The sequence below is a fragment of the Dendrobium catenatum genome, unplaced genomic scaffold (assembly GCF_001605985.2).
Source record: "Dendrobium catenatum unplaced genomic scaffold, ASM160598v2 fragScaff_scaffold_231, whole genome shotgun sequence".
In the NCBI taxonomy this organism is placed as follows: Eukaryota; Viridiplantae; Streptophyta; class Magnoliopsida; order Asparagales; family Orchidaceae; genus Dendrobium; species Dendrobium catenatum.
The window spans coordinates 1,479,815-1,504,951 of record NW_021318693.1 but is presented as its reverse complement, the minus strand read 5'-3'; the positions used below and the strand labels follow the sequence as shown (position 1 = coordinate 1,504,951).

Sequence of the window (25,137 nt, the reverse complement as noted above, 5' to 3'; positions counted from 1 at the left end):
TGACACATATTAAAAATATAATTTGGGACAAGTCTAATATTAAAAATATAAGATATTGACACATATTGGATATTATAATATTATATTTTAAAATTAAAGAAAACATATATTAATCTCTCATATTCAATAAAAATGAAATGAATTTAAGAAATTATAAATTTACTTTGATTGCTCATAAAAGAAGAAATATATTTAAATTTCGTAGATATCATAAATTCAATTATAAGTCATAGGATATTATAAATTATCATATTGAAGTCTAGAAAATCGGTTTTATTGTAAAAATTAAATTAAATAAATTAAAAATCATAAAAATAGATATCAATAAGAAAAATAAAATTAACAAGATTTATCCTATATATTAAAATATTTAACTAATATATTTTGAAATATAAAGAAAGATAGGTTAACCCAATTTGTTTAAGTAATATACTTTTAAAGTTGGTGTTTATTATTCGAGACATGATATATGACACATATATTTCATATATTTTTTATTTTATTTAAATAAGACGGGTTGATGATGTTTTTCAGACACGTATCAAATGTGTCAGACATATGCACGTATCTTGTGTGTATCTAATACGATACTTTTTAGTATTACAAAGTTCAGTACCATCTTCATCAAATATTCTCTCAACCAAGATGTGATCGCCGCTTACGAACTCGTGTTTGGCTTGTCTGTTCGCGCATAAATCAATCTCGAAGATCATTGTGATTATATTATTGCTACTACTTTTCGATTGTAATATTTGTTGTCGGTTGCATGTAATCACAACAAAACTTATAATGAATGGTTGAAAATAGCTTTTTTGGTTGAAGAACAACTTTTTACAACTAAGAAAATATTGATTTGCTAGTATTTACTGAGAAACCAGATGTGATTGTTGGTAATTCTAAGGTGGTTAATGATGTGCTGGATGTTGTCGTTAAGGATCCTAATGTTGCTGCAACTATGGTATCTCATATTTCTTTACATTGTGTTCCCCCTTCTTTGGATCGAAGTCCTCCGGTGATTAATGTTCCTGCGGTATCTAATAATCTAGATCCAGGCTCTGTGTCAAATTCTGATGTTGGTTTTGGGGCTTTACCTTCTGGTGAGCCGTCGGGGGGTTCCCCTGTGGCTGGGTTTGACCCTGTTGCTTTGGCTGGTGGTCATTCGGAGCCTGGCATGAATTCTCCTATGGGTGTTGTTAACTGTAATAACCCGGATATGCTTGATGTTGGTGTCAATTTGTTGGATGTTGATGTTTCTTCGTTGTCTCCTAATGCAATTCCTTTTATTCCCTCGTGTTTGATGGACGGCTTTGGTCCGTCGGATATGATTTTGGACTCTTTGGCGGTTGGTCTGGTGGCGGAGTTGGACTCGGCGCGCTCCTATTATTGGTGCGACTTCTCTTGCCGAGGGTGGAAGGGGGTCTGGAGGTTCGCCTGTTTTGGGTGTTGTGGAACCAAATGGGTGTGGTCAGGTTTTTGATAAGTCGGAAGGTGAAGCTGCTGTTAATTTGTCTGTTGAATCTTCTCCTGTTGGGTTTGAGGCTGAGCCTCCGTCATCTGGTGTCAGAGAGGAGTGTATTCCTTTTGTCAACAGGTTAATTGAGGTTCCAGTGAATGAGATTGATACGCAAGCTATGACTAAATGTTTGGGTGATCCTTCTGGTGTGGAGATCAGGGACCAGCTTAATTGGCTGAATGTTTCGTCGGATGGTGAATTGGAATCTGATTCGTCTAAAGGTGGTTTGGTGTCTGATAATGACAATGATTTCTCTCTGGTGTGTAAGAGACCTTCTCTCATTGTTGCAGCTCGGGGGAGATTTTGAGGGAGAGGCCGACGTAGATGATGATTTTTCGTGTCATTATGTTTTCCTTTTTTTCTCTTGGTGTTATCCTCGGGAATTATACGCTTTGTGGTGGAATTTGCTGTTGAGGTGGGCTAAGGGCAATGATGTGGTCGGGGCTCGCGTCCCGGTCTTTTTGCTGGTGGCAACCTTTGGTGGGACTTTTCGGGACGGTTTTTGGACATTGTCTACACCTTACTGGACGGTCCGTGCAAGGCTTCAGGGTCGCTGGAAGCCTCGGCCGTTTACTGAGCCCGCTTTTAGCTGCTTTTAGCCTTTAGCTTTTAGCTTGTTTTTTTTTTCAGCTCGTCTTTCTATTTTGTTGTAACCCTTTTGGATTGTTTTATATATATTATCTTAAAAAAAAAAAAAAATCTTTGCTGAATCTGACTATAGATCAGTCTATCAAGCTCGAATTTTGATGAATAAAGCGAAATTTGATTGTATAGAATTTTAGTCTTGATCAAATAACGTAGCTAGCAACATATATATGTTCTTTTATCAATTGATCGCAACTAGCTTCGCTTCATCCCCATCGATTTGAAATTCTTAAGTTTTTGTTTGGAACAATTTTTGGCTGATGTTTATTTGTTGCTTTTATGATATTTTAAATTTTTGATTTGAAAGCGACGGTAGAAACATTATCAAAGATGTCTCAAACGAAATCGAACTCAATCAGCTCTCAAGCTCTCTCGTTCTCAAACGAAATTGTTTAGGTTGGTCATGCGTTTAGGTTGGTTGGATTTAAGGTAGTTCATGCTAGCTTAGATCGATGATGAGAAATGAAATTTTATATTTTAAACAAATTTTTTGCTTATTTTAAATTATATTAATCCTTAGATTATGGTGAATTGGTTATTAAATTTATTTGAAGAGGAATATATTTAATATTTTCTAATGATAATAAAATGTAATTTACATATATAATATATTAATAGGCATTTCATTTACTATTTAAAGGACTTGCTCTTTTCATATGTTAATTTATTTTATTAATTTTACTAAAATATAATTTACTTATTTAATTTATTAAATTGACTAAAATATAGTTTAGTAATTTAATTTATTAATTTTTTTTGGGGGAAAAATTTATTAATAATTAAGTCAGAGGCGTGTAACTAATTTAATTTACTAATTTTTTTCCTACGCGAAAGGGAGAGAGAAAAGAGATGCGACAGCTGGAAAGAGAAGGTCAGAGGCATGTAACTAAAGCCAAAAAAAAACAAAAAAAAACGAAGGATATATAGAACGAACCGAACGCAAGAACAAGGCGCAGATTTCTGCACAGAAAGCAAAAGCTCTGCGGAAGTAACAAAAAGGGCGTGTAGAGCTAAAAGTGCAAGGCCGCCGGCGACAGGCTGCGGTCGGCGAAAGGCGAGTTCTCATCGGAATCTTCAAAAAGGGAAAGCAGAGTTAGAGAGGGAAAGAGGAGCGCATGCGTGGTGGCCGGCGATGTACAGTCACCGGTCTGCGGCCGGTCCCAAAGATGCTAGGCAATGACATCGATCCCGGGGCCCGACGCATGCCCACCAACTGTTCGCTTAAATTACCCAACGGCCAAACTTTCACTCTTTTTACTCCTTCCTTTAAGCTCGGGTCCCCATTATTTAATTAAGGTGCACGCGAATTCCCGTGCCCTTTAAATTCCATTCAAAACCTTCCTTCGTTCACTCCGCCGCCGTATCTCTTTCTTTGGTTCCTAGCTTCAGAAAGATAGAGAGAGAGAAAGCAGAGGAAACCAGCTTCCAAGACGGGTCTTCCGGTGTGGATGCTGGGGATGGGCGCCGGCCGGTGGGAAGAAGACATGAGCCACCTTCTAGCCTTGCTCTTCCACCAGGTTTATATATACAGTCCCTTATCCCCCTCTTTCTCTCTCCTCATCATTCACTTCCAAAGCCATTGCTAACAAGATTTTTCCTTTGCTTGCTTATCTCCTTTATATCCATAAAGGGAGTGCTGGACGAGCATTTCATGCAGTTGCAGCAGCTACAGGACGAGTCCTCACCGAATTTTGTGTCGGAAGTAATCTCCATCTACTTCAGGGAGTCTGAGAAGCTTCTCAGAAATATCAGAACACTACTGTACGAATTTGCTGTTCTCATCATTGACTTATTTTTAGTTCAGCAATTAACTTTTTTTTTTTTCTCTTCTGGTTATTGTTTAGTTTGGATCGTGAATGCACGGATTATAGGAAGATCGGCGTTTATTTGAACCATCTGATGGGCAGCAGCTCTAGCATTGGTGCTAATCTTGTTCGAAATGTCTGCGTCGCATTCCGCGCAGCTTCAGAGCATTGTAACTGGGCTGGGTATGGCAACTTACATTCAAATTATGTATATATGATGACTGAATGATTAGTGCAATATAAAATTTTCATAAATATCACTAATTATTTCAAAGTATATTCAATGATTTTCAAAATGAACATAAATTTTTTCAATATATAGTCTATTTAAAGGTAGTTTTGTTATACTTTATAATTCTTGTATATATATTTTTTAATTTTTTAATGCTAAGTATTTGAACTCATATTGCTCTGATTGAAAATAAATTTAAGAATTCTTGTGGACTCAGTTTGAGCACTTGCTAGAACAAAAAATCTCCTCTACTCATGCATGTGACATAGACAAACTGTCAAATAGGATTAATTATTCTTTGCTGACGCCGAACTCTGTCTGGAGATCAATCAGAATGTTTCACGTCAACTCTTTGCTCGATACCATGGCTCGGTACATATCGCTAATATGGTACATTCTGGTTGGTCTTCGAATGATGTTTTGCGTCCGGCCTTCGCACAAAATAATTTCGTGTCAAATAGCTAATTTATCTTGTAAATGCTATAAAAAGTTTCATATGACTGAAAAATCATTTAGTAGATATTAGCAGGAGAGAAGTGAAAGAGAGAATATTTCTTGATGGGGATATAACCATTGGATGCTTCTGAGACAAAATAACCATGATTTGATATATATATATATATATATTGAAATCATACACACAAAAATTCCATATTAAAGATCATTTCTTATAAGAATTTTGCTTTGCTACCATCCATTCTGTACTGATATATGGATATATATAAATTTTCTTGACTTGTAATTATAAATCAATATGGAAATAATGGTGATAAATATTCATTATAAGTTTTTTTTATGAGAAAGTCTTTGTATAATTGTAAGATTTTTAGATATCATGCAGTAATTAACATTGCATTTGCTTCTACTCATTTGATAATGCTTTACTATTTTATCTTTTTAATTTAAGATATCATAATTTTTATTTATGATTAAACATAAGAGTAAAAATTTTAAATTAATATGATTTTTTCATGCTTTTCTGTTTATAGCACATTTATAGAACATTTTTTAAAACATTGCATTCCAATTAAATTACAAGTCTATGAATCAATGCATAATTAAATAATCTCTCTCTACATGATTAAATTTTCTCTCTCCTATATATGTAGAGATAGAGAGAGAAAGCGATAATTTAATCATATAGTGATCCATAGGCTTGTAATTTATAAGACAAGTTTGTGGAGATTATGCAGTTATGTACCCCAAATAATTGGGTATACACATCGAATAAATAATGAGTAGATAGAGAGTAAACATCCGTGTACTCTCATTACAAAGAGAGTTAAGTACGAAATTCACAGCTGATAATTTTTTTAAATATATACTGACTTCTGCGACCAAGAGACTTCAGTGTGCTACACCATGGCTTGCTTATTTAAAAGCTTATTGTACATTCCCAAAGCTAGTTGTATTATAAGAGCTAAAATGCCTTATAGCACTCTTACCATTCTGGAAATACCCACCTATGCTTAGCTCGGTTGGCGGGCGTGCTCTGTTAGGAACCCCCCATCCCGAGTTCGATTCCCTCGAGCTGCAATCGCCCCTTCAGTGGGGGCACCAAAGCGCAGACTGCTGGTACAGTGAAAGGGCTTGCTTATTTAAAAGCTTATTGTACATTCCCAAAGCTAGTTGTATTATAAGAGCTAAAATGCCTATATAGCACTGTTACCATTCTGGAAATACCCACTTATGCTTAGCTCGGTTGGCGGGCGTGCTCTGTTAGGAACCTCTCATCCCGAGTTCGATTCCCTCGAGCTGCAATCGCCACTTCAGTGGGGGCCCCAAAGCACCGACTGCGGGTACAGTGACGTGTGTGGCCCAATAGATCGATCGGGATTTACAAACTACCAAGCGCCCTCGGTGAAGTTAGACGTGACAGCGGACAGTTCCTCATAAAAAAAAAAAACTATTTTGGAATTATGTAGCATCAGTGCTTAAAAAAACCTAAGCTTTAAGGGCGGAGATATATAGCTAGCTAGGGTGGTTACGTATACAATAAAGAAACTAGGTCCCATGACTTGGGCTGTCAACACTTTAATGGCGATGACCATGCTACTGTTCCTTTGCCTGCAACAGTACAGCTCCTTTGCTGGCTTAGTCCCCCGCGTGGGTTTCTGCGTCGTCTTGGCCGCATGCAAACCCTTCCTTTTACTTCTTTCAAGTTTCTAATTAATTCCCTTCTCACGTGCCCCTTATTTTTCTTTGTCGCCATAGGTGCCTTCGCTCGTTAGCTGTGCTTGAACACGAGTACTGTTACCTCAAGAACAAACTTCATGAGCTCTTCCAGGTATGTTATATACAAACTATATGCATGCATAGCTCTTAAACTGTTTAGGTTTTGTTTGGAATGAATTTCTTACTGCTTTTTAGTATTAAAAATTTGCTTTATGAAGCAATAAAAAAATTGTTTGATATTTTCTTAATTAATTCTTTTGCTGTTAAAAGCTTTCTGCTTAAATTCTTTGGGTACTGATCTGGTATTGTACAAAATCTAGATGCTCAGTGCTATCACATTGTAAGTTTTTGGAGATGTTAGAAGTATTAGAATTGTTATTAATAATAGATTTTTATAATGTTTTTTATTATAATATATTATTATTATTATTATTATTATAAAATATATTCTTTTTTATTGTATTTTTTAGTCATTCTTGTTGTTTATTTCCTTATGAAAAAAACTATGTTAGTATATCTTGATATAAATTATATTATAATGTGCTTAAATTAATATCGTCTGATTTATTTTAAAATTAATGCAATGCAATCTGTTAACCCATTTTGATTTTTTTAATAACTTATTAACTATAATATTTAACATATTTGATATGAAATAAGAAAATTATACCTACAAGAAAAATGGAAAAACAATATCAAACAGGTCATTTTTGGATAAAAAATAGATTTATAGGTCAACCCGAACCTGTCTCATTTAATATATAGGTTAGAAAAACCGAACAATAATCCGACCCATTCATTAATTAAATGAGTCAATCCGAATCCAGATTTTTTTGATCAGGTTGACGGGTTGACGGGTTGATGGGTTGGATCATTTTTTAACATCACTACCCTTTGCTCTCCCCATATTACACTAATTTTAAAATAAATTCAATCACTTCCAAATTTTCCCTAAAAAGATTGGTATTATGATAATCTTATTTGATTGTTTTTTTCTTTCTTATCTCTATAAGCACCAGAATAATCCAGTCAAGGATAGATACAGTACTTCAAAATTTCTAACCCTCTGTGTGTTTTGACCCTCCCTTCATCAGATAGAGCAGCAGAGAGTGTTGGCGGCAGGAGTTCGATACCACCCTCTTCTGCAATGATGCGAGAAAGAGCAAATCACGACAGCAATCAAGCAGATCTTTCTTCTTAGTAGCTGAGACCGGTAGTGAGATCTAATCGATTTAATTACTGAGGAGTATTAATGGTGATCAGGTCGGAGGACTTGTAAGGCGTGAATGGCTAGCTGTTATCTCTGTACTTGTTGTTCAAAATAATGAATTATTTCTGATGAGTCTGCAGCTCTTTTATGTCTTGTTCTTAATGCATTTCAGCAGCTGGGCCTTTATTAATTTCTTTTGATCGTCTCTCCCACAACTGGAAAGCCTCAGATTTCTTTGCCGGTGATAAATAAATGGGAGAAGGGGAGGTAGGGGATGGAATTGTCGGCACCTGGCTCTGATGTAGGGTCGACCATTGCTGTATTTACTTGTGCGCAAGATTTATCGTGGTGAACACTATTTACACTTACCCAACTATGATTTTGTTTGGGAAAGCTTTATTACTACTTATTAAAGCAACTCTTTGGTATAAAAATTAAATGCTGCTTTAAGAAGCAGTAAGAAAGTCGTCCCAAACAAAGTCTAAGGGTTCAACTTGGACGGCTTTCTTATTATTTTCTAAAGCACTTAAAAAAAGTTAAATTAATCTTTTTTTACTAAAAAGTGCTTTAGAAAGTAACAAAAAAAATCATTTCAAACGAAGCTCAAATTTGTTATTAATATGTTCTCTGGAGTTTATAGTTATAAGAAAAAAAAAATTATGTTGAGCTTCTCTTGTTTCGATTTAACAATTTGAAATTGAGTTCTGTCATGGAGACCAAATGATTCTTGAGAGTTTGTTGTTTGGGAAAGCTTTTTTTTTCATCGTTGTTTTTAAGTTTCATCTTTAACAAGTATGTTTCATCAAGAATCATAACTATTTTTTTGGCACATTTGAATAAGCAGGAAAAAGCCCTGCATAAGGAAATGATTTTCGAGTTCTGACCACCAATAAATTTATCATAAAACTTTTACTTCCAATTTCTAATAAAATATTCTTTGAAACCACCCTATAAAAATGATTATTGTTAGTAACACTAGAAGTGCAAGAAGGCTTAGAACTGAACAAGCTTAGCAAGAATATGCTAAGAAGCTCATCACTTACAAAAAATCACTTTGATACAACTGTGAACCATGTTACCTCTCCCAATTAAAAAAATTTTGAAGGTATTCCGTCACCCGTGTATGCCCTAGCCGCCCCTTCTGCTCATCTTCTCCTGCTTTTCTCCTCCTCCTCCACCTGGACTGGAGGGGAAGCTCTCTTCTTAGTATGGGGTCCTCTCTCCTCCCTCAAGTTTTTCTTCTAAGGATCTCTCATTATCCTTTCTCCATATCCAAGAAGAGGTGTTTGTATTCCCTAAAGCTAAGACCGACTCTGTGGCGGAGCAATGGAATTTATCTTTGGTTGGCTATTCGGTTGGTAGACTTCCTAATTATGAGGCGTTGCTTGCGTCTATCCGAAAAGCTTGGAATCTCCAAGGTACTATGCAGTTTTATAATTTAAGTAATGGGTTCTTTCTCTTATAATTTTATTCTCCCTTGGACCATGAAATGGTATGGACTAGGGGAGTGTGGTTTCTCTTGGGTAAGCCATTTATCCTTAAAAAAAAGACATTGAAATTTCATCTATAGAGGGATAATTTCAACACGGTTCCCATCTGATTTAAGATATTAGATTTGCCTCTATATTTTTGGGATTCTAAAGGAATTTCAAAGATAGCCAACAAAGTGAGTGTTTTGTTAGCTTTTGACACTCCAACTACTCAAAAATCCCAATTGACCTATGCCCATGTGTGTGTTCAGGTAAATAACAAATCCACCTACCCGGACAACATACCGATCTCGATTGAGGATGAGATTATCAAATTGAAAATTCAATATGAATGGAGGCCGGTTTCTTATTCTCGCTATGACTCTTTGGATCATTCCTCACAACCCAACCCACCCCAAAACCTAGCCAAATACAATCTAATAGAGGTCATAGTCAAATCAGGCTTCCTAATGCCTCTCGAGCCAGTGATCATAGGCGGAGCAAACAACCCCATATTCACCCTCCACGTCCTCAGACCATTGTTGGGCCTATTCCATAGCATCCCACATGTAAACCTACTGCCTCACACACTCATACTCTGTCACCTTCATCAATATATCTGATTCCGAGCATAATACCATGTATAATCCTGTCACCACTGTTATTTCTACAATGGAAAATCCTTCTGATATGTGGTGCCCCAGGCATCCATAGTGAAAGGATTCGTCGACAGTCTTGATCAACCATCACTTCTTGCTCCCTTGCTCTGACCTGAAATTGTTAACCATATATAATGAGCTTCAAAAAGCCCAGCAGGTCACCAAAGCCTATAACTGAAATCAAAGTACGGTACTGAAATAATATGCATGTCAGTCAATCAAATCCATATCAGTCAGTTGCACATGATCAGTGAATTTATGCAGCAGATACGAAAATCAGTAATCAACGCATGATCGATACAATCCACAATCATCGGTAAAAGAATCGATAAACAGTAGAAAGAAATCCATAAAGCTCCATGAATCAGTACATACGATAAATCTCGTAAGAATCCAATCAAATCGATAGAAGAAAATCGTCGTCTCGATAATAACTGTTAAATCAATATCGTATCAACATAATCAATCAAATCAATCATCTCTGGCCAATACTATCAATCAGTATGAAATCATATAAAACAATCAAATCAATACAGTAAAACCTATTCCATATCGATCAATGAATCACATGCAGCAGTTCAATATGATATATCAATGAAGCGATAGTATCAATGAATCAATACAATATCAATATCCATATCAATATCAGTATCTATGTACAGTGACACATACAATATGCAGTATCAATGAACCGACAATAACAGTAAACCCGTAAATCCATCAGTAAATCCATTCGTCAAGAAATCAATCCAATACATTAATCCGTCGATATCAATAAATCTATAAATCCATTCAAAATCAATAAATCAATAATCAATACAAGAGTCCGTCGATATCAATATATATATAAATCCATTCAAAATCAATAAATTCATCGGTATAAATAAATGCATACAGTAATCAATAAATCCATAATGAGATCATAAGAACAGTACTTACACAAGCCATACAATACCATAGTTTTACTCGACAAGTACAATCACTGGCTATTAAGGCGTTTTTCGAGTTGATAATCCATAGTGCTGTTGTAGAAATCCATAAATATATCCATATCCATATCCATATCCATTGGCTCAATAAGAGTCGTCACCAATCTGTGCCCGTCGACTGAAGAATCTCCAACCAACGGTTCAACTAGTATGCACTTGTCTTTCAATAATAGTAATATATATTCAATCATATATCCACATTCATATGCATATTCAATCATTCAAATCATTAATTCAGAAAATCAGAGATCGTACGAGAAATCAGCGGCATAACGGCAGTACACGGAATGTACACAGAAATAACAGATTCAGAAATTTACCAAATTACCACAGATCATGGAAAACAACAATATAAGACTTTTATCGTACTGAAGCAACATTTTTCAACATCATGATAATTTTATATTCGATAAAAATTGCACAGAACTCAAAATTATCGGTAAAAACTTTACAGAAAATACACAAATCGTTTAGAAATATCATATCAGAAACACATCAAAAGTTGTGCGGTAAAACTTTCGTCAATACAAAATTACGCACGTTATTCGGTAACGGAAACACAAATCTGAGCACAGAACTATCAAAACTCGAAATCTTCAAAATCAGAAATAAGATTCGAAGTCCTTACTGCGAGACAAACAAATCTTCAAACTGCGTCGTCGGACGAAAAGTGCTCCGCGGCCTCCGAAATCAAGCCTCTTCTTTCTCTTTCCTTCTCTTTCTCTCTCCTGCCTATTTCTCTTTCTTCAAAATGATCAAAAATATCTCAAATCGGATATTTATCAAACAGGATCGTCCCGGACGAACTCCTCTGGACTCAAAACGTCCAGACGAAATTAATTCTAATTTATTTCATCCCTGGACGAAACTCTCGGGTTCAGTTCGTCCCGACCCTTACATGTTCGTCCAGACGATCCAGACAGATTTTTTCACAATTTTCTTCAGTTCGTCCGGGACAAAGGCCAGTTCGTCCGGACTAACAGCACTAAAAAAAATCAACTTCGGAGGGGTTTTACATGATACACCCACATCAACCTCCCCTATTGACCCTATAATATATGCACCCATTGTCCAACTACCTGACAAAAACTCTCCCATTAATCCTAGCCGGTGTACTACTAAACGCTTAGAACATTTTTTTTTTGAGTTTGTTGATGCCACAGAGGAGAGAGAAAGGGCAGGCGGGTCCGGTAGAAATTTTAAATTTTTTTTATTCTGAGAGGGAATTGAGATTTGAGGCAAGAGTTTAATAAAAGTTTTATATTTAATAAAAATTTTGGTATATGATTTAATAAAAATTTTCTAATTAGTTAGATTAGTAAAAATACAAGTTAAAAATATGTATAATGAAAATGGTTAAAATTTAAAATTTAAAAATTTAAATTAGTAAATATAAATTATTAAATGAGTATATTTAATAGTATTTATTTTTAAAATTCTAATTGAGCTATAATCGAGCTTCTTAGTCGATCTCTAATCGAGCTTGTTCACGAGCTCCTAAGTAAGATTGTTCATGAACATAAATGTACTGAACGATACACTGTTCAAGCTTGTTTATTTAGCTATCGAGTATTTATCAAGAGCGCTTAAACTCGTTTGTTTACCTTATAAAACGAACATGAACAAGCCCTTATCGAGCCGAGCCATGAGTATCTCGTCAAACGCTCAGTTCATTTGCAGCCCTATCACTCTACCTCTCAACAACGCTGAATCAATTTAAAAACTATTTGACTAAGCTTGATGGATTTTGGGACATTGTTCTTAATGTGTTTTTGGAGCCTTCATATATATGGAAACCCTTTAGTGGATTTCTGCAACAAACTGAGGAAATTGAAATCTTGCATTAAGTTGAAATATTGGGCTTCATTTTCTGTTATTGAGACCTATTTGAAAGATCTTCATTCACAGCAAAATGATTACCTTGCTCTCTTGGATGAGGATCCTAATAATCTTGCTCTTAATTGTACCCTTACACAATTGAATGGAAGGATTTTTGATCTCTCTAACTTTTGGTGTTCTTGGATTATTCGGAGAGACAAAGAAAAGTGGTTAAAAAAAGGAGAAGATGATCTCAAGTTTATATATGCCAAAATTCATATGAGAAAAAACTATAATAGTGTCTCATTCATTACAACTCTAGAAGATGATGCAGCTAATTATCATAATGCAGTTCAAACTATTACCCATCATTTTCACAATTTGTACATCCCGTCCCCTCTCCCTCCCCCAGGCTTCTCTTGTTTTCCTTCTGGTCCCATGGTTCCTACACATCTTATTACTACTCTTTCTAGGTCTATTACCCATGATGAGACTATGATTGTTGTTTTCTCTGGTTCTTCTCCTCTTCTCCCGATCCAGATGGGTTCAATTTCCACTTCTACAAGACTGCCTGACACATTATAGGTCCTCATCTTTACAGAGCTGTTCAATCATTTTTTCAGAAAGGCTATATTCCTAGATTTGTTAAAGCTATTGGCATTGCCTTAATTCCTAAAAACAATCATGCTAGCTCGATAGCTAATTTTAGGCCAATTTTTTGTGCAATGTCATTTATAAGATTATTTCTAAGATTTTGGCAGCCAAGATGAAAGACGTTATGCCAATCATTATAAACCCCTCTTCTCAAGTTGGTTTTATTCATAAAAAAAAATTCTACTGATAATGTTATTCTTGCAGCTAAAATTCTAGGGTTCTTAAAAAAATATAAGAGATCCAAATTTATGTGTGCTAAGCTTGACATCAAGAAAGCCATTGATTCTGTTTCCAGAGATTTCATACTTGGGATAATGGCTTAAAAAAGATTCCCTCCAATTTTCATTGGGTGAGTTAAGGCTTGCATTATGAATGTCCACTTCTCTATTTGTGTGGATGGAGTTCTTGAAGGTTTTTTACCCTCTTTTGCTGGTCATTGTCAGGGATGCCCTTTAAGCCCATACCTTTTTTGTATATATTGCAATGGATGCATTTGTTGAATTCTTGATGAACACAAGAATGAGAAACAGAGAATCGGGAAAGAGAATAGAGAGAAGCAGTTAATCTCATTATTAGAATAGTATATTACAGAGGTATATATAGAAAACATAAAGATGTACACATAGCTACAGGAAAAGTTACAGGACATATGTCTAAGTTTTGGTGTAGCTAACATCCCCCGGCAAACTGATGGGTCTTTGAATTACCCTCAGTTTGGATCTAAGAGTATGAAATCGAGGTGTAGAGAGGGATTTTGTTAGAACATCAGCAATTTGATCCACGGTGCTAATGGGTAGGAGGCGGATTGTTTGTTGCTGAATGTGATCTCGAATAAATCGGTGGTCGATCTCTATGTGTTTTGTGCGAGCGTGGAACACCGGGTTATTTGCGAGCGCGATAGCAGACGTGTTGTCACAATGGATGTCAGTCGGTTGTTTGGGAGGTTGGCCGAAATCAGTGAGCAACCGTCGGAGCCAGATAACGTCTGAAATGAGTGCTGCAAGCGCTCGGTATTCAGACTCGGTAGAGGAACGAGCCACCGTGTTTTGTTTCTTGACGGTCCAGGAAATGATAGAGTCGCCAAGAAAGGAGCAGTATCCAGCGTTGATTTCCTTGAAATGGGATCCCCCGCCCAGTCCGCATCTGAAAAAGAAGTGAGACAAAGATTAGATTTAGTAATTGGTATACCAAAGTCAGACGTACCTTGGATGTATCTGAGGAGACGTTTTAAAAGGTAGATGTGTTGATTTTCCGGTTGATGCATATGTTGGGACAATTGATTTACACTGTAGGCAATATCAGGCCTTGTGAGCGTAAGATATTGTAAAGAACCGGTTAATTTGCGGTAGAGAATAGGATCCGAGAGATGCTGGTCCGGCTGTATGTCCAATGGAAGCTTAGTGCAGGTTGGATTGGAGAGCTTGTTACAGTTGGAGAGGTTGGCCGTCTTGAGTATGGATAAGGCATAGAGCCGTTGAGATAAAAAGAAAGTGTTCTCTGATCTGTTAATTTGTATGCCTAGAAAATTATGGGCTTCACCCAGATTTTTCATAGCAAACTTGATGTCAAGTTTAGCTAGAATATTGGTGATAGCTTGAGTGTTATTACCGGTTATGAGAATATCATCCACATATATAAGCAGATATATGCGAATGCTATTGTCATGAAGAATGAGAAGGGAAGGGTCTGCGGTGCTATGAGAAAAACCCATTGAGACAAGAGTAGAAGTAAACGTGTTGTACCATTGTCGTGGAGCTTGACGAAGCCCATAAATTGCTTTTTGAAGATGACAAACGTAGTCGGGATGTGTAGAATCTTCAAAACCTTTGGGTTGCCGCATGTAGACAGTCTCGGTAAGCTTGCCGTGTAGAAATGCGTTAGCGACATCTAATTGTTGAACCGGCCAGTCATGATGAATTGCAATGGCAAGAAGGACTCGGATGGTGGGGAGCTTAGCAACCGGACTAAAAGTCTCTGTAAAGTCAAGTCCGTATTCTTGGTGATTACCCTGAGCTACCAACCTTGCTTTATGTTTGGCGATGGAGCCATCCGAGTGTGTTTTGGTGCGGTAGGTCCAGCGGCATCCAAGAGCCGAACAGTTAGCTGGTAGTGGGACTAAAGTCCATGTTCCTTGTTGTTGAAGAGCGAAAAATTCGGATGCCATTGCTGTTCGCCAGACATTGTGTTTACTGGCCTCATGATAGGATGTCGGATCATGAGCCAGGTCCGGTGTGCTGTTTGTGTGGAGTAGATTGAGACGAACAGTTGGTTTAAGAGAACCTGTTCGAAATCTGGTAACCATTGGATGAGAGGGTTGCTGCACTGGAGCATTGTTCTGGAGAGACGCAGATTGCGAGTTAGTGGCCGATACACGAGAGGGTTGAGTCTGAGTAGGAGTGGAGGAGACGGCATTGTGTTGAGCAGCTGCAGTGGGAGGAGAATTGACAACTGAAGGTTGCGAATGAACTGAGGAGGGTGTAAGAAGCAGAGGGCTGATAGTGGATTCCTGCACAGGTATGTCTGAGTTGTTAGAATGATAGGGAAAATAATGCTCGTCAAATTTTACGTGTCGAGACAAAATGGTTTTATTAGTATTGATATTGAGACACTTGTAGCCCTTGTAAGTGTCCGAATATCCCAGCAAAACGCAGCAATCGGCCGTCTGTTGTAGTTTATGTCGTTGAGATGATGGGATGAGTGGATAGCAAGCACATCCAAAGATGCGCAAGTGACTATAGTCCGGTTTTTGATTGTGCAGCAGTTCAAAAGGAGAGTAGTTGTTTGTCGTGGAAGCAGGCATACGGTTTATAAGATAAACCGAGGTTAGGACGGCATCCGGCCAGAACTTATACGGAAGAGACGCCCTGTGAAGAATTGTACGGGTAGTTTCAATGATATGCCTGTATTTCCTTTCTGCCACTCCGTTTTGCTCCGGAGTGTGAGGGCAAGATATCTGATGGGTGATACCGTTTGTTTGTAAGAACTGAGTGAATTTGTTGCTCATATATTCACCACCGCCATCGGTACGAATGCTTTTAATTTTGCGTGAAGTTAAGTTCTCTATTTGAGTTTTGAAAGCAACAAAAATGTTATAAACTTCAGATTTATGAAACATGGGAAATAGCCAAGTAAAACGCGAATAGTCGTCTACAAAAATGACATAGTAAAGGTAGCCAGTTACAGAAGCCATGGGAGCGGGCCCCCAGACATCGGAATGAATCAAATCAAGAGATGCAATTTTTCTAGAAGCAGAAATTGGAAACGGCAGTTTATGAGACTTATTTGTATTACACCAATGACAAGAAAATGAATTAAATCCTATGTTAAGTTGCTGATTTCTTGCAGCAATGCTAGCAAGAATCTGTTTGCTAGGATGACCCATACGGTCATGCCAAGGATCGGAGCCGTGAACGGTAGAATGCAGAGCTGGATTTGTAGCAGTAGGAGAAGGTGTCCGAATGGTATAAAGTCCTGCACTGCAAGGTCCTTGTAGAATAATCTTGCTAGTCGTCAGATCCTTAAAAGAAAAACCATGAGGATCAAATGTTATAGCCAAATTATTGTCACGAGTGAGTTTAGAAATAGATAATAAGTTGTATTGTAAGAAAGGAGAATGAAGTATATGGGATAGAGAAAGCTTACGAGAGGGAGTCGGTAGCAATCCCTTGCCGGAATTTTCGATGCTAACCGAACTCCCATCACCGATCGTGATACTGTCGGATCCGCGGTAAGGCGTGGAGATGGAGAGGTTTTCGAGCGAATTCGTCATGTGAGAAGATGCACCCGAGTCGAGATACCAGTCAGTATGATTCTGTGATGAATTTGCACGGAGAGCAGTGGTAGGAGTAGACGTTGATTTCGGCAAGTACTGAGGATTTAGTCTGTGCCAACAGTCCGTCGCATTGTGACCCCGTTTCAAACAGATCTGGCAGGTTGTGGGGATCTTGTTGGATTGTTCTTTGGTGGAATTATTGGTGGAAGAAGTGAAACGGTTTCTTGACCGGCGACCCCGGCCACGGGAGGCGAACAGAGCCATCTGAGCATCGGTGGAAGTAATGCGAGCAGTATCAGCGGCAATATTGATTTCTTCGCTGATGAGAAGCGGGTACAACTGATCAAGTGTCAGCGGTGTAAGCATGGTGCGAATAGAAGTTTTAAAGGCTTGGTAGGTAGCCGGAAGACCATTTAGGATATACAAGATAATATCTTCGGTGTCAACGTTAGAGCCAGCTGCAGCGATTTTGTCCACGATAGATTTAACCTCATTGAGATATTGAATCATGGTGGAATTTTTGAGAGAAATGTTATGGAGTTCATTCTTTAATTGAATGACTCTAGAGCGATTGGTAGATTGAAAGCGGGTTTCAAGTGTACTCCAAATCGACGAGGTGGTTTCAAGGTTAAGAATGTAAGGGAGAACCGGAGAGGAAATAGTCGCACAAATGGCAGCAGCAAGATTTTGGTCAGTAAAGACCCAATTCAAATAAGAAGGATTGGTAGCGGTAAGACCGTCTGAGGTGGTAACATTTTTGGGCGGAATAGGTACAGTGGAATCAAGAAATGATTCTAAACTGTTTGCACGCAAGATTTTAAGGATCTGAGAGCGCCATACCGGATAGTTGTCCGGAGAAAGAGGGGAATGCACGAAGTTCTTGAGATTGGCCAGAACGAATTTGAGCGAGGAGGGAAGGCCAGAAGATTCGGAGCTTGTCCTGGCCGTGGAAGCAGAGATCTGAGGGGAAGAAGACGAGTCGTCCATGTCGTCCAAGATCAGCGAAGCTGAACTTCTGATACCATGTAGAATTCTTGATGAACGCAAGAATGAGAAACAGAGAATCGGGAAAGAGAATAGTTCTCCCGGTTCAGATGGGTTGAATTTCTACTTCTACAAGACTACCTGACACTACAGGAAATTCAGCTGTTACCGGCGGTTGTCTAGCCGCCGGTAATAACGGCGGTTCTTCAAGCATATGCCGCCGGAACTAGCGGCAGTCATAAAACCGCCGGACTTTATTATGACCGGCGGTATACCGACGGCTAAAACCGCCTATAATACCAGGTTAACCATCGGAAAAAACACCGCCGACAATGGTTTCCGACTCCATTTTTTTCCGGCGGCTTGGGAACCGCCGAAAAGCCGCCATTTTTTTTAAAACCGCCAGTAATACCAAGTTAACCGCCGGTAATAGCTGAACTTCCTGTAGTGTGACACATTATAGGTCTTCATCTTTGCAGAGCTGTTCAATCATTTTTTCAGAAAGGCTATATTCCTAGATTTGTTAAAGCTATTGGCATTGCCTTAATTCCTAAAAACAATCATGCTAGCTTGATAGCTAATTTTAGGCCAATTTTTTGTGCAACACCATTTATAAGATTATTTCTAAATTTTGGCTGCCAAGATGAAACACATTATGCCAATCATCATAAACCCTCTCAAGTTGGTTTCATTCATAAAAGGATTTATACTGATAATGTTATTCTTGAAGCTGAAATTCTAGGGTTCTTAAAAAAATATAAGAGATTCAAATTATGCGTGCTAATCTTGACATCAAGCAAGCCATTGATTATGAATCAAGAGATTTCATACTTGGGATAATGGCTAAAAAAAGATTCCCTCCAATTTTAATTGGGTGGGTTAGGCTTGCATTATCAATGTCCACGTCTCTATTTGTGTGGATGGAGTTCTTGAAGGCTTTTTTCCCTCTTCTACTGGTCATCGTCAGGGATGTCCTTTAATCCCCTACCTTTCTTTGTATTGCAATGGATGCATTCTATTGTCTGCTTGATTGCTCTCTAAATGAAGTTTCCTTTGAGCTCATTAAGTCTATATTTGATTATGGAAATGAATTTATAATTTATTTCTCTAATTAGAACAATAAGAGAATGTACTATTCATCCTTTTGGATGAATTTCATATTCCCTTTGTTGCATCTGATTAGGAAAGTAAATTATAATTCCTTTCTTTCAAATCAATAGTAAACATTAGTCTACTCTTCGGGATGATATAATGTTTAACTATGCATATTCAATCAAAAGAATCATTAAAACATATTTAAAACAAATATCATGAGGGACTTCAAAGTATTTTTAGAAATTTATCTCACACAAAACATCGAGCCATCTGTGTCTGCCAAATATTTTACTCTTCCACGAGCAATTTCGCGGTTAAGACAACGGTCGCAAAATGGGGTTAGCATTGGCAAATTAACTATTAACTATATCTCCTTATCATAGTGACAAACGCCTACGTCTTCGGACAAGTTCCAATCTCTACCAACTCTATTAATTATAAAGCTTTGTAGAGGCATTGAAGTCTTTCATCTCACATTATTTTAAGCAGAGTCATTGATGAGTTAGGCCTTTGTTTCTATTTCTATTCAATTATTTACTTAAAGGAAATATTTCTTTGTTTTTTGAATGTTTGGTTGAGGTAAGGCTACTTAGTTTTTGAAGACTTTTTTTTTTAATTTTTATTAAAAATTGGCTTTAAAAAACAGTAAGAAAGTTGTCCCAAATAAAATCATAAGCTTTGTTTAAGACAACTTTCTTATTTGTTTTTTTCATACTGCAACTATAATTTCTTTTTTGCTACTATTTTTTCACTCATTTTAAAAAATTATGCACTAAAAAGCTGTTTTTTACAGACTTTTAAAAAAGTTTCTTTCTCATGACTATTTTAAAACCATTTTTATTAAAAATTACAATAATCTCATTCAGACTCTTAGACTCTTAATTTTCTTTAGGCGGTGGATTGCAGCTTCGTTTGAGACGGTTTTTTTATTGCTTCTTGAAGCAGCTTGTTAGAAAGCTATTTTAAAAAGCAGTAAAAATGTCGTTCCAAATGAAGCCTACAACTGATAGATCAAGTTTTCGTTTGAGATAACTTTTTTTTATTTTTTAAACCAGCTTTTTAGTATACTAAAAAGTTACTTTATAAAGCATTAAAAAAATCATCTCAAACGAAGTCTGAAATAATAATATTAAATCTTCAGTCTGATATTCTTTCAGACTAATTTGCTCCTCTGTTTTTATTTTATGCTTAAGTTGAATTTTTTAGCTATAGAACAATATTTTGGTAACGGGGCTTCCACGTCAAAGAAGGAACCATTGGCAACAAATATTATTTTTAAAAATACTTAAAATATAAAAAACTTATTCTGAGTATTTAAAAAATAATTTATTTATTTATTAAATATTTAATAAATATAAAAAATAGATTGCAAAAAGTAATAAAATTATTTTATTTTATATGATTTATTCCTTGCGCAATATAAAGCCGTTAATTATTCTTTAAAAGCTTTGGAAAGAAAAAAAAAAAAAAAAGAGGGGGACAAAAGTCAAAGCAACTGACGAGCAATTTGGTGGCCGTATGCGGTTAGCCAAATTAATCAATTTTATTACCGCGTGCGAGGATTCAAAAAATATTTAACTTTACTCTCATAGCTTACGAGAAAATTTAAGGGATGTGATATCTAATTAGGATTTGTTTACAACATCTACCATTTTTATAATAATGATTATATAATTATTATGGAAAAAGTATAATTTTAAAAGCTGATCTAAATAAAATTGTCTTAATACATAAATTTTTTAAAAACAATGAAAGCTTTATAGGCAAAGGATTCGTTACTCTTTAGACGACTACAACTTTTTTTGAAAAATTGATTATAAAATTATTGTGGGGAAAGTAATTTTTGAAAGTTAGGCTTTGTTTGAGATTACTGTCTTAATACTTTCTAAAACAAATTTTTAGTACAAAAAATTTTTAATATAAAAATAACTTTTCATCTAAAAATTTCTTGAAAGCAAAAAAAAAAAAAAAAAAAGGTCTAAGATGAACTATAATTGTGGTCTAAAAAGAAAAAAAATTAGAAAGTTGTCCTAAATGAGGTTATATAAAACTATGGTTACAATCAAGGGCGGAACCAGTCTTAATTTTCAGGGGGTAAACTTATAAATAACTGTTAGTGTTGCCTTGAATTTGGCTTGACCTTCACTACAAGAAAATGTGTGAATAGCGACTCATATTTGTTCATATCCTTGATCATCATACGCTTCCCAGATATATCAGCAATCCAAGAGGGCAGAGCCCCCATGTAAGGATATTTTTGAAATTCAAATTAATTTATAAAATGATGAATTATATTTACTATTTGATGGGGGCAATTGCCTAAAAACTATAGTATTTTAAAACTTTTTAGCGGGTGGGGGGGGATGAAGGGAAAAAAATTATCTAAAGAATAATATAACAAAAATTATTTATTTTTTATTTTTTTAGGGGGCAATTTCCCCCCGACATAAAGGGGGTTCCGGCTCTGATTACGATATAAAATTTAAATAATAAAAACTTGTCCAAATAGATCCTTGAAATACAAACTCACACACACAAGCTTCAAATTCAAGACCTCTTTATTGATTGTCAAAACTCCCAACCAACAGATCATGATGAGCTACATTAATATAAGATGCCCCCAACTCTTCAATCTTATTAAATCTTCAATCTTATCTTCTTCCACACCAATTTCTCCTCCACAATTATTTTAACGCATGGAAAATTGAAATTCTAGAATTTCATTTCCAAGACTACTAAGGCTTCAAGTTCAAATAAGGGACCCCCAATTCTCTTAAACTTAGTGGACTTTTATTAGCACATGCCACATAACAATCTCAGAAAGCAACCAAAATGTTAATAAAGGAAAAAAATTGTATTACACAATTTAATTAAAAATTTAATTTTAATAGAAAAATATATCTGAGTATTTTGGTATATTTATTATTTTTATGATTCATATATTTAATTCTACCATGTATCACTAACTCTCATAATATAATTAAATTTGAAAAATAAACCCAACTAATTATTCATTTATCTTAATTATATTTATGCAAGCCAATAATTTAATTATATTAAAATATAATATGTGAGAAATAAAAAATATCTATAATATAAATAGCTCTATCCTAATAAAAAGTTATTTAGATATTTTAATAGAGTTTTTTTAAATATTAGTTGCCTATAAAATTAATGTACTTATATAAAAAAAACAATTAAATATAAAATACTCAAATATTGAATAATTACATATACAATTATTATTCTCCTACCTCTATTTTAAAATTGATCATCAAATATTAAAATTCACAATAAAATTCTGATTTTGTAATTTTTCAATTTTATCACATTATTAATGATTTGTTTGTAGGATGAGTAAATACATTATTTTAATAATTAAAAAAATATAAAAGGTAGTTTAATAAATAGTTAAAGTTTTTATATATGTTATATATGTAATTTTCACCAATACAATTTTTTAACAAAATATTTAAAAATTCAGAAATTTATTTGCCAATAAATAAATGTCAATCACCACTATATCTCCTCTTATTACAAGAAGCAAATAATAGAATACACTGAAGGAGAAATTCAAATCTCAATCTATGACCAAAGGAAAATCAAATCACTGTATCAACTACATAAAACAAGCACAAAAAAGTACCAAACTCTTCACTTCATCTACCAAAGGGCAGCCGCCAGAAGAAGTCCGGCAGCCGCTGCCGCCGGAATTCCCACCATCGAGGCCGGCAGAGCCGCTGAGCTGCCGCCACCAGAGGAGCTTCCTGATGGCCCCCCTGCCGTCGGCAGAGGCGTGGGGCTCGATGCGTCTCCCGGCGAGTTACTGGCCACCGGCGGGATGGAGGGCGTTGTCGGAGAGCCACCGGAGACGGTGATGGCGAGCTTTTGGTTCAAGGCGCAGTGGCCGGTGACGCTGCAGATGTAGTAGTGCTTGCCGGCGGAGTTGATGGTGACGGTGGCGGGGCCGGTGGATAGCGTCGCGCCCACCTGGTTTTTGGTGGAGCATGCGTCGTAGCTCGATTTCGGCACCTCCACCACCGTGTGAGCGCCCGTCGGAAAGTTGAACACTGCCGACAGAAGAACAAATTCATCAGAATTGGTAAAAAACAGAGGATTTTTCGTTAGGAATATAAAAATAATATGTACAAATGATTCAAATTTAGTTACCGAGAGTGTCTCCAACGGCCAATTTGTTCTGGGATGCCCAATTTGGATAAAAACTGGAGTTTGGCGGGATGGTCCACCCAGTCGAGCCTCCGACTGTATGACTCGTGGCAGCACAGATCATCGGAAAAACAACCGCAAAGCTAGCGACGACGGCCATCGCCACCGCCTGCCATCTTCCCAAACCTCCTCCGGCCATCTCTTCTTCTATATCTCACTTTGCCGTTTCTTTGCCCTACAAGAGTACTCGCAAGCTTCTCCTTGTTTTCTCGGCTATGGGAAGAAGGGTCTCAAGCTGTACTATTTATAGACGGCGAGCCAAACATTACCTTCAATTAATAATTTGCAGATAGCTCCACGTTAAAGCATATATTTGTTTACATAACCTTATGATCGTGAGGAGTGCCAAAAGGGTTTTGTTGGTGGGTTTATGTGCAAAATGGGTTGTTCAATTGGTATTGGGAGGCTTCGTCAATGTGAAATCAAGCGAGCTGTGTTAGGTTGCTGAGCGAAGAATAACCTAACTGCCCACGTACTTTGACCGATGGAGTCTTTTAACGGTGGCCAGCTGCTTAGATGTGCGTGTTTTCTTCGGCGGAGCTGGTCAGAGATCGTATTGTCTATGGTAGATTTCGGCTTAGTTTGGGCCGAATTTTTTTTATTTCTTAAAGTAAATTTTTAATAAAAAATTAAATTTTTATATTAAAAAATTATTTTAAAAAGTAATAAAAATTTAAGAAATTCTCAAGGAAAGAAGAAGGAGGAGACTAAAGGGGCTTGATGGAATGGTTAAGTTTTTACTATTGATAGTATAAAAATACAAGATTTCTTCTTCCTATAGACATCAAAGTAACAAAAACAACTTGAAAAAATCATTGTTGGAGGGCTTGAAGGGGTGTCACATGAACATTGGCAATGTAGGAGCTTTAAGAATTAAGATTGACATAGGAGGATATGATGGGTTTGGACTACAATTGTTACAGACTCCTCTCCTCATATAAAACTTGAGAGCTCAATATTTGTGCAATGGATAAAGTGAGATTTAACTTTTTAATTTTGTATGGTGATCCATTACACAAAAATTAAAAACAAGTTTCACGAGCACTAAATTTTTTATACGGAAACTCGAAGTGAGATTATTTTCATAATATAGTCAAAATATAGCACACACGAACTTTTAAGGATAAATTTTATAGTGAAATTTTGAAGAGCCTTGAGTCGTTTGAGTTGTCTTCAAGTGACTGGTTGTGGTATTTTTAATTAGTCTTTTTTTTTTTAGGAGAGAAGATTAGAAACCAAGAATTCCGGTATAATCTTGAAGTGATGTCGAAAATTAGAGTTAAAATTGACAATGTGCATTAACCTTATTAGTGATGATGTTACGTATTGGCGTTATAAGAGATGACAGGTGTTAAAGTCAGCAGGCAGTAGCTTGTGTGCATCAACTTTATAAATAATGACATGCGTTGACATTATAAATCAACCTTATAAGTGAGAGAAATGCTGAGGAGGGAACGCACAGAGAGTGACGGGAAGAGAAACGGTAAAAGGGAAATTATTGTATTCGAACTAAACGGTGATACAGAGGAAGTATTTAATACAGAGCCAATGGCATAACAGTAATACAGTAATTACAAGTGTATTAATTATGCTAATAGCCTCCCGCAAATTAAGCATTCGAGGGTCGAATGGTTAATTTGCTTTGAAGGTCATTAAATCGGGCCGGTGGTAGATGTTTGGTCAGAATATCTGCGATTTGATCTTTGGAGGAAATGTGAGTGAGCTGAATTGATCCGGAGCCAATGTGTTCTCGTATGAAATGGTAGTCAATCTCGATATGCTTTGTTCTGGCGTGGAAGACCGGGTTCTTTGCAATGGCGATGGCGGAGGTATTATCACAGTGTATGACCGTGGGATTGTGTTGCGGTATGGTCAGTTCGGCTGCAAGAC

At 36.5% G+C, this 25,137-nt stretch overlaps 2 protein-coding genes across 2 annotated transcripts; one reads left to right on the top strand and one right to left on the bottom strand.

Annotated features, from left to right (window-relative positions):
• Positions 1-3,008: 3,008 nt before the first annotated feature.
• Positions 3,009-7,731, top strand: LOC110095366 (pseudo histidine-containing phosphotransfer protein 6). Its single transcript, XM_020820882.2, has 5 exons — positions 3,009-3,675; positions 3,789-3,919; positions 4,003-4,146; positions 6,410-6,482; positions 7,465-7,731. Exons 1-5 carry the CDS (start codon positions 3,607-3,609, stop codon positions 7,519-7,521), a joined length of 474 nt encoding a protein of 157 aa, XP_020676541.1. The 5' UTR covers positions 3,009-3,606; the 3' UTR covers positions 7,522-7,731.
• A 14,792-nt stretch (positions 7,732-22,523) lies between these two features.
• On the bottom strand, positions 22,524-23,458 carry LOC110095364 (cucumber peeling cupredoxin). The gene is made up of 2 exons (XM_020820879.2): positions 23,191-23,458; positions 22,524-23,090 (listed from the first exon to the last, which is right to left on the bottom strand). Exons 1-2 carry the CDS (start codon positions 23,384-23,386, stop codon positions 22,684-22,686), a joined length of 603 nt encoding a protein of 200 aa, XP_020676538.1. The 5' UTR covers positions 23,387-23,458; the 3' UTR covers positions 22,524-22,683.
• Between the last annotated feature and the right edge of the window lie 1,679 nt (positions 23,459-25,137).